The sequence below is a fragment of the Haliotis rufescens genome, unplaced genomic scaffold, assembly GCF_023055435.1.
Source record: "Haliotis rufescens isolate VD_foot unplaced genomic scaffold, xgHalRufe1.0.p SCAF_93, whole genome shotgun sequence".
NCBI classification, from domain to species: domain Eukaryota; kingdom Metazoa; phylum Mollusca; class Gastropoda; order Lepetellida; family Haliotidae; genus Haliotis; species Haliotis rufescens.
The window spans coordinates 836,253-846,889 of NW_025964387.1; the positions used below are offsets into that span (position 1 = coordinate 836,253).

The 10,637-nt window shown below is 41.1% G+C and overlaps 1 protein-coding gene across 2 annotated transcripts in view; it reads left to right on the forward strand.

Annotated features, from left to right (window-relative positions):
* Positions 1 to 10,400, forward strand: part of LOC124131984 — a 121,591-nt gene extending 111,191 nt beyond the window's left edge. For both annotated transcript variants that reach the window (XM_048391603.1, XM_048391604.1), the window contains exons 17-19: positions 250 to 483; positions 827 to 941; positions 7,864 to 10,400. In XM_048391603.1, the coding sequence (XP_048247560.1) occupies positions 250 to 483; positions 827 to 941; positions 7,864 to 7,967 (453 nt within the window). In that variant the 3' untranslated portion in view covers positions 7,968 to 10,400. The remainder of the gene's footprint in view (positions 1 to 249; positions 484 to 826; positions 942 to 7,863) is intronic.
* The last annotated feature ends 237 nt before the right edge of the window (positions 10,401 to 10,637 follow it).

The window sequence follows — 10,637 nt, forward strand, 5'->3', positions numbered from 1 at the left end:
TAGGTGAGTGTATCCTTCCCTGCCGGTTGCACCCATCACAAACACATGCATTGGTAAGTCAATTGTTAACCTGAAAAAACATGGAAACACATGATACAAGTCAAAATAAGGAATTGCATGAGGACATTATTTTTGACACTGATATGACAATTTTGGCGCCCATCGTGATGCCTACTTCTACTTATGCCTGACATTTTAGAATTTGGCTGCTGATGACGCACTTGAGTTACTGATTTGTGTTGAACCTAGGTGAAACAGGATGGACAGATGGCAATTTCATCGGTCACAACATCCAAGGCTGTCACAGAGAGTATAAGTGAAGTGACTTGTTACCTACCAGATGCTCTTGCGGATGATGTTACTACCAGCTACAACATTTCTGTGTCTAACATTGGAACGTTCTACAGTAACGAACTGACCGTCCTGGTGTATGACTCGACATGCGTCACTGTCAACAATGACACTATGATCTGGAGTTTGCGGGTTAGAACTCTCTTCTAAAACTGACATTCCTACCATGAATAAATATTGATCACATGATTAAGTAAATGTTTACAAGATTGACACCTCAAAGTTATCTGTATGACTAGTTCATGTATAGGACATAAGTATGCTAAACCAACAACACCAAATACCACAATTATTGTTAACTTTCTCTTATTTGCTTTTTCATTCATCAGAGATGTGTATGAAATCAAAGTCACGGTGTATTAGTCTACGTTATTCTGAATTTGCAAGTGGCAGTAATATATTAGTAAGTATCAGAAAATTACATGCTGCAGTGTTAAATCGGCTTCCTACATTGTATGTACTATGTATTATCTAGGATGGATACTGCACTCACAAAGGAAAGTGTGTGATGGAGGGGGATACATTGGAAGAAGATGCTTGCGTATCATGTGAAATCAACGACAACCAAAGAATATGGAAGACAGCAACAGGTAGGACATTATCTTCTGGGTGTCAGTTTGTTGACATGGGGCTCTAGTGTTTGTGTTCCTCTTTTGTGTACAGCAAGTATTATGGGCACATGGCAAAACGGCATCAATTGACAGGTGGCATCAGCACCGTAATGTACACTTGTGATATCTGTATTCGAGCTTGTACGACTAACCCTAAACCCATTTCTTACGTAGTTTCTATTGTTCTTTTCATTAAAGACAATATGTAGTTACAGACTCATCAAATCAGTATGTTTTTTAACATATCCTGCATTACTCCGTATTGCATTTACTGCTGTCTTTGACAGAGCGACAAACTGTGTGAGGTCCAGCTGCTGAAGAAAGTTGTTTCCATCTGTCCAGGAAGCAGGTCCCCCTCCGACACAGTCGGCACGTGACCGGGAAGTCACGACGTCACGTCAAAACACATAACTGCTTTGTCAGCCACATGGAACGGATGTATCTCTATCCCACGTGGAAATATTAAAGCTTTATATGATACTTATTTTGTGTTGTTTACTACGACAAAGTCTGCTGTTTTATTTATTGTATATGGTTTGTTACCTTTGTACTATTGTTAATTGGTAACGTTTCTCGCTCATGTTTGTGGCTCTCGTCAAGGTATTTACAAGCGTATTGTTGTTTCCCGCCATTTTGGTTTTCCCGCCATTTTTTCCCGCCCCTTTGTGATTCACTACGTGTCCACGAATTTTCGTGTTTTGTTTTGAATTCGCTCTGTGTGGAGTTTTACATTAAATTAAATTGTTTGTATTTGGCGTGTTTGAAGCGTAATTGTTTGCTCGTATAATCTTTGAAACAGAAAAAGTTATCTTGAGTTACATTATCCTTCACTTTGTGTGTTAGCACATCGTTATGCTTTTGCTTAAATTCCAGTATGCCTCGCTGCACTAACTGCCGCGGGAATAAATCTGGACGGGATCCCCATCCCTGCTGCCTGGACTGTACGAGGGCTGGCTGAAAAGTTCTAAACCTAAGTGGGATATCTCAATCGGATTGAAACAAACCTTTGCCACCAACAAGTACAAGAACTGCAACTGTAGTGTTATTATTGTCTTTGTACCAGACCATCTTGTGAACCTACCCATTGAAATCACCAGAAGTGGACAAAACTGGCTTTCGGGCAGTCATCAAGTACCTGCAACTGAAAGGGCTAACTCCAACACAGATACATGCTGACATGGTCTCCACTTTAGGGGATGATGCACCTTCCTTTTCTACTGTCAAGAAGTGGGCTGCAGAATTCAAGCGTGGCAGAGAGAGCCTTGACGATGACCCGCGTCTAGGAAAGCCTTCAACAGCAACCATTACGCGGGTGCATGACATGGTGATGGCTGATCGACGATTGACCACTTGACAAATTGCCAGTGTTGTGGGCATACTCATGAGAGGGTTGAGCACATCACCAACGAGTTGGGAATGACAAAAGTTTCTGCAAGATGGGTGCCAAAGCTCTTGACAATGGATCAGAAACGTGTCAGATTCCTGATGTCTCATGACAATTTATGCCGTTTTGAAGCAGATCCCGATGATTTTTTGGCACGATTTGTAACCATGGATGAGACCTGGATTCATCACTTTCAACCAGAAACCAAAATTGAGTCTAAATAATGGAAGCATCCGGAATCACCAGCCCCCCCAAAAGCCAAGTCGGTTCCTTCTGCTGGAAAGGTGATGGCTTCAGTCTTTTGGGATTCCAAGGGTATTCTGCTGATTGACTATCTTGAAAAAGGCCAGACTATCAATGGAAGATATTATGCTGACCTACTGAGACAGCTGCGTGAAGCTATCAAAGCTAAGTGTCGGGGAATGCTTACTAAAGGAGTCCTGTTCCACCAAGACAATTCTCCTGTTCACAAATCGGTGGTTGCCATGTCAGTGATCCATGATTGTGGCTTCGAACTCGTTGACCATCCCCCTTATTCACTCGATTTGGCCCCGTCAGACTTCCACCTGTTTCCCAAAATGAAAAAGGAACTAGCTAGTCGCCATTTTCCTAGTAATGATGACGTCATTTCCGCTGTGAATGACTTTTTTAGGACCGGCATCGAGGCCTTGCAGCATTGCTGGCAAAAGTGTGTAAACCTGGTAGGGGACTATGTGGAGAAATAAATGACAACCATCGACTTGGTATGGGTCTTTCACAGTTAGGCTTAGAACTTTTCAGCCAGCCCCCGTACAACCCCGTGTACCTCACAGAGCAGTGCAGATACTGTAGTCCCCTGTCACCAGTTTCCTTCACAGCCTACCTACGAGTGTCTCGGAAGCGTTTCACTTAACGTGTGCGTCGACACCCCAACATGCCTCCCACGGCACGACAAAATACCGTTCACGGTCTCCTACACCCTCCCATCATCGTGTATGAATCCATCTTGGATGAAGTCCTTATTTGCGCTAGCTACTCCCACATCTGCGGCGCCAACGGTGCCTCCTGCGAACCTGGCGCCACTGATGGCCCCGACTACAGACACTCCGATTCCTACGGCCACCTCTACCTCAGATGCTCATCTATCTCAATCGTTGTACACCTCGTCGCCTCTGACTGCCTCTCAACACTCGTCCAAGTCCTCTCGATCCCATTGTTGTCTCGTAGTCTTTCTCCCATACATAGACGGCAGCTGCTTCATCTCGTTCGGCCTCATCGGAAGGATCTTTTCGACCTGATTATGATCCTCCCTCTCCTGAAATTGATACACACTTGGGCCCATCACAGGTTGCTGATTGGCTAGCAGACCGTTTGACACAGTCGCTCCCTCCCCGAGCCCAGATGTTGACAAAAAATCTACGATTTGGTTTAACCCAACTTCGCTACCCCCCCACCCAGTGCTGACAGAGCTTGTTACGGCATTGGACAAGGGATTTTGCTAGATTGTCCCTCACGCCGTCGTTCAAGGCTCCTCATTTCAGGCATGATGATTTCCCTGTCCTCTCCTTCAATGTGGATGACTGTGCGCACATCCTGGATGAGGACCTACATCGTATGACCGGGTCATCCCAATCCGCCTTTTTGGAAACGGAACTAGGTCGTACAGTAAAACCACTGTTTACACTCACCTCCTCTGCCAGAACCATTGAGCAAGATCTCTCGGAGTCCAATCCTAATAGGATCGACCATCTACGCACTGTTATGAACTTCCAACTTCGCCAGGTCGACCATTTGCGAAATCACCTGGGAGCCGCTCTTGCGGAGATCACCGCTACACGACGGTTGGGTTACTTGACCTTCACGGAATGGGATTCCGAATTCAATCGTTCCCTACTACAACAACCTTGGTCGGGTCCTATCCTTTTTAATGGTGCCATTTCCGCTACACACGCCCGGGTCTCCAGCTTTGCGAGGGATGAAATGGCTCTTAGAGCCTTGGAGCATGTCACGCACCAATCAGCGGCCAAGTTCTCCAAAGGCAACTACAAACCTCGCCGCTCCTCTCGAGGGTCGTCTCCAAACGTAACTCGCCCTTTCGTGTCCAGTGAACCCGGGACTCATGGCGCCGCTCACCTTGGGCTGTGCTGGGACTTCATCGCAAAGAATCAACTCCCTGGACAGACTGATCGATCATTCACCATACCTCCCCTTTGTCGGTTGTGGGTGCCGAGGATGTGGAGGTGCTTTTATTATGCACTGTTAGGGCCCTGAAAGTTTTCCTATGATGGTCTAAAGCGTGCCGCAAGTCTAGGAAACGCCTTTTCCTGCCGGTCTCCCCCTCGTTGCAGTCGGAGGTCAGCCGGAATACTATCTCCCTGTGGCTGCTGGTGTTCCGGTAATCTATTGTACATGCGGTGCGGTTTTACCGGACCTTGTCAAGGGTTTCTTTTGGCTAACATCTGAAGGTATGCCCACCGGCCGTGCCGTCTGATAAAGATGCAATACAGAGTAATGCAGGATAAGTTGGTTTCTTCTAAAGAGGTTAGTAAAATCTAAATATTTTTTACATTTGTATACTTATCCTGCATTACGAAGTCCAAGTGTCCCCCCCCCCCCCACCCTGCGCTCCTCTGCTTCCCCACGAGGTTTCCCCTGCAACCCACGAGGTTAAAGCAGTACGTGTTTTGACGTGACTTCCATGTCACGTGCCGACTGTATGGGAGGGGGCGCTGCTTCCTGGACAGATGGAAACAACTTTCTTCAGCAGCTGGATCTCACACAGTTCTTGGGGGCACGGGTGGCCCAGTCGTCTAAGGCGCCGCGATTCGCTGTGCAGAGTTGCGTCCCTTGGGCACGCCAGAAACCTATGATTGTGGGTTCGAATCCTGGTTCGCCCCGATTATGTTTCTAGGTTTGTCAGCACCATACCCATGCTCGTGGGTTTCACCGATGTGGTAAACGTCTGAGAACTGCATCATTTCGGGCTTTCCTCCCACATTAAGCTGACACGCCATGATGTAACTGGAATACTGTTAAAAGCGGCGTTAAACCCAACTCACACACTCACTCACTCACTCACACAGTTCGTCTCTCTGTCAAAGACAGCAGTAAATGCAATACCGAGTAATGCAGGATAAGTATACAAATGTAAAAAATATTTAGATTTTACTAATCTCTTCATAAGAAACCAGCAAGTCTATTCTTTGGTTAAAATATAGTTATGCAAATTCATTAAAAGATTTAGACTTAGATGTAATAATTAAGTATTGTCCCGACGTCATAAATAACTTTGTTCTTTTTGAGACAATTGGATATAAACTTAACTGTATGTAATTGTTTATTTAATGACAACAAACTGATAAATAACCAATGCTGATTGTACGGCAAGTGATTAACAGGTACATACTGGAGCTATGTAGAGAATGCTTGATGTATTATTCTTATCATGACTGATCAAATAACTGACCCACTAATTGACTGTGATGAGATGATAGTGTGTGAAAAGATCTGATTTTATTGCACTTCCAAACCGAAAGTGGTGTAATTAAACCAGAAGTGCTGATAACACTTGGGATCAAAGATGGAAAGAGGATAAATATCAAGTCTTTAAAAGGCATTTAGAAGTGATACACATAAGGAAGAGAATTTATTGATGTGAACTTCTTTATTATGAGGAACACAACGTTTCTGAGTATATGGTTACTCCTTCATCAGGTGAAAGAATGCTACGAGGCAGAGTGCATATATATAGTATGACTCTATATTATCGTGGGTTCTATATTATCACAGTATCAGTAAATCTCGTAATCCACACACCCTGTTGGCTATTTACGTATGCAAATCTAAAGACAATATTTCCACGCGTGGACTCATTGCGGTATGTCACGGCTTCTAGTAAGTGTACACATTAACTGTTTTATGATAGTTTCTGGAATGTTTTTGAAGTGGAATTACCCCCACCTCCATTCGAAATTGATTTGAAAAGAACCCCATTTGTTTAGACGATTTCCCTTGACCCAACCTAGGTTGTATGCATACTGATTATCTAAAACAGGAATTGATGTAAACCCCATAATCCACACGTATCACTCCACAGCATAGCCATATTGCGATAATATAGAGTTGCCTGCCCTTGAGTCGCTAATGACAGGTACTTTGTTTACCAAACTTAGTAAAGAAAATCAGTATTGATCAGTCCCAATTGATGTGTCCTAAAAGTTGAACAAAGAACAAGAAACATTTTGCGTATGACATATTTAATAAGTTTGTAAGCATGCACTATTACGATCCATTATAAATTAACAACCACAATAATGAAGCGTACCATCCTATAACCCCGTAAAGATTCCGGGGTGGAATAGGTCTTCAGCAACCCATGCTTGCCGTAAAAGGTGACTATTCTTGCCGTAAAAGGCGACTAACGGGATCAGGTGGTCAGGCTCGCTGCACTGGATTGTCTGGTCCAGACCTGATTATTTACAGACCGCTGTCATATATCTGTAATATTGCTGAGTGCGTCGTTAAACAACAAATAAACAAACAAACAAACAAAATGTACATGTAAGAACAACAAATGTATTTAGACAACAAAAGGTGGAAACTAACAAGGGAAGCCAACAGATAATTGGAGCTGATGGGTGATTAGCAATAGACAATGGAAGCCAACACTCTACAGCAAATAGCTTTTGTAACCTCCAAATGGTTGATGATACATGTTTCTATTGGTAAAGGTTTGGGAGGTTTAGGAAATGATGGGGATAGGGCTGCGCCTGTTTGTCAAATTATGCAAACACATTTCTTGTTTCAACGACACACCAGAAGTCAATCCATTAAATTGTATTCACTAATGCAAAAATAGGATAAGAGTCAAAGAGGGAGTAAGTGCTGAAGGAAAATATACAAATACATGAACATGTTCGTAGTTTTTATCAATTTCTGCAACAGACATCAATATGTAAAAAAAATCATTACATGCAACAATAGTTGAGTGAAATATGACAGATGTTGCACATAAATATAATTTGAGACACATGCACAACTATTCTACATTTAAGAGTTTCATAGTTGCATCAGTGAAGTCATGTTTTGGGCCCAAATTCACAAAGCGATGGCAGTGATATGACGGTCATAGCATGTGTTACAGTATTGACTCATTATGGTCATTGCACTACGATGGCTTTGTAAAAATGGGGGTTCTTATGTTTCACAAATATCTTACATGATCCTCACATTAGTGAGTGATTGAGTATGGTTTTACGCCGCTTTTAGCAATATTCCAGCAATATCACAGCGTGGGACACCAGAAATGGGCTTCACACATTGTACCCATGTCGGGATTTGAACACGGGTCATCGGCGTGGCAACGAACGCTTTAACCACTAGGCTACCAGACCGCCGGGATCCTCACATCAAAGAGGAACACACTTTGGTACATTATTTTAGGGTCTCCAGCATCTCCTTGACATGCCTTTTCCTAATATAGTTATTGTTTACGGTGTAGTCTTGTGTGTCTATATAGACATAATGTGTACATTGCAGGTGGAATTTGCGGAAACAGAGCCGGGAATGTCAGCGACGAGAGGCTGTTTGTCATGTTGGGTCTTCTTGTTGCTGCAGCAGCTGCCTTGAACCATGGTCAATAATATGAAAACATTGAATCTATTCTCTGCTTTAAGTATACCAGGATACATTTATATGTCATTTTGCTATCTGACCTTTTATAAAACCCAATGATGATAGAAAACCTTCTAACTTGCCTGTTTTTCATGCAGATCCAATATGGACAACTTTTTTCTTTTGTAAGATAAAGTGTCATAAGGTGTCATCAAAATAGTATCACAGACGATGTTATGTTGGCAACAGTCGGTATACTTATTCATGTATGCTTAACACTGATGGGGAGGATAAACATAATGCATCTCCAAGAATCTGAACAATGAATTTTTAATATATGTTTTTATGTTACTAGTATTTAGATGAGTTTTCCTTTATCTTTGTAATTTGTTTGAATTTGGAATTCTTGTTTTGTTGTACAAGATTTTTCGTAAACATATATTTGCTCATGTTTATGTGGTTTGTAAACTTGTAAATGCAGGAACATATTGAGATTTTGGTAGCATATTTATATTTTGGTGTCCTTTGGCCTTTCAACTTAAATCTAGTAACATCCAGATTTTGTACATAATTGTCTTGACTGGCTTATCTTTTTTCTGAATGTTCAATGTAGGAAATTAACAAGGTGTGATCTTGTACTAAAAATGCAGCAATGCCATATCATAGCTCATATTGAGCCATAGCTTCAAAGGTACTACAAACAAAATATCAATGTCATTAAAATCGGATCTTAAGTCTCGCTACCGCATAAACAAAGATCTGAGGACATCCCATTATGGATCATATCAGAACGATCTTTCATCCTACCAATCAGAGCGTGGCTTAACAGATCGGGAAAGTGACGGTTGGAATGTGTTTTTCTAGTCATGCAAACTCTAAAAAGGTTAACAGGGTATTCCGACCGACAGTTAGGGTTGTATGACTGATTCCGTAAAAATCATTGTCTATGTCTCACTTTGAACGGAAGAGAATTTGCATAGCCCGTTGGAAGTATTACCTTACAATCTTGGCCATCTAAAACACTTTCCAGAATGTTTTTTATTCAGTTTTCAAATTTTGAAATGATTGTTTTCAAAGGGTAGTCTGGAATGAAAGTCGCCAGTTTGAAATTAGTGCCTTAAAGCTTGATAAAACTGCTCTCTGACTCACCAATGTCGACTTCTTGTTAGTAATTTCATCGGTAGGTCTAAGTTTGCGAAAGGTCGTTGTGACATGGCCTGTAATGGGATGTCCTCATATCTACTTTTAGCAGTAGCGAGACTTAAGATGTAGTTAGTAGTGGGGTTCAGCCTATATGTTTTTTCCATATTTACACTCTGACCGTGATCAAATTTTTGTGCTTAAATCCACTGGAAAGGTGAAACCTTGTATATCATTCTTGGTAAGGTTTTGTATAAAATCTAAGCAACATTTGTCCATGTGTATTTAGTAATAGGGCAAAACACATTCCCTCACACTATCAACATATTCAGAATTTTCACATGCTTGTTCCAATCAATGATGACGGCAGAATTTGTTCAAGAGGTTTGAATTCAATTTTCAGTTTTGATTTATTTATAGCTATTACAAAATGTGATATTTTGTAGTTGATTAGTTTGCCAGTTACCTTCCAGTTTTTGCAATAGTTGTATCTAGTTTTGACCTTGCTCTTTAATTCTGTGAAGGTGCGTACTTGGGTCAGTAGACTTCTTCTCAAGGTAGACACAATATTATGGAAACAACTTCCTTATAACGGTATAAGGATCTATACCGAAACATCGCTTTTCACAGTATGAAAGAAGTTGTTATCCATAATATTGTGTCTACCTTGTCATCCGTCAACTTCTAAGTAATGCCTAGCAAACAATTTAGACTTCTTCTCCACTGAAAGTTCCAGAATGAGGGAGCTGAGCTCCGTTTCTTCATATATGATGATGTTATATTTTGTTCAAATGATTCAATTTTAGTGTTAATGCATATAAGAAGAGTAATATTCTGTCATGAGACCTGATACTCAATGTAGAAAAAAGTATATACTTGGGAGAATTGGAGTTGATCAATAAATTAAACATTATCATGACGTTAACAGGCTGAAAACAGGCTCAAAAACACTTCAAACATAAGTTCCAAACCACCATTATGATACCTGTATCAGATACATTGCTATTGATTTACCATTTCTTTTTCTTTTTTTTCTTTTTTGCAACAATCAAACATTGGTGTATAGTTTCTTTTTCCCAGCAGTTTTCAAAGAGAGCACAAACAAAACGAACAAGAAACTCTCAACAGATCGCTGTGAATTGATATATTTCCTTTCTTTTTTATATGTTATCGTTTGATATTCCTATATTATTTTCAGCATTGAGAAATAACGATTATCTGAATAATACAGAAGGAAAAGTGATGTGTATTTTTGTTAAATTCATTTTGTAGATAATTAGTCAAATTTATGTAACTATGTAAAATAAATGAGATTTCTCACATGACCTTGTCAGGTTTTATAAATTATGGAGGCATATGGATGACAGTGGTGTTCTACAGAATTAAAGAGTTGCCAAGATATTTGTTGGGTCACTTCATGACTGATTTGAGTCATAGACAAGTCTTGCTGACCAGTTTGAATGATGATCTCAGGTAAGACATATATGACCATTGACGTTTCTAACCTGGGTCCATACGGGGTAACTGTTTCATGAGATGTTGGTCTGAATAACTGACAA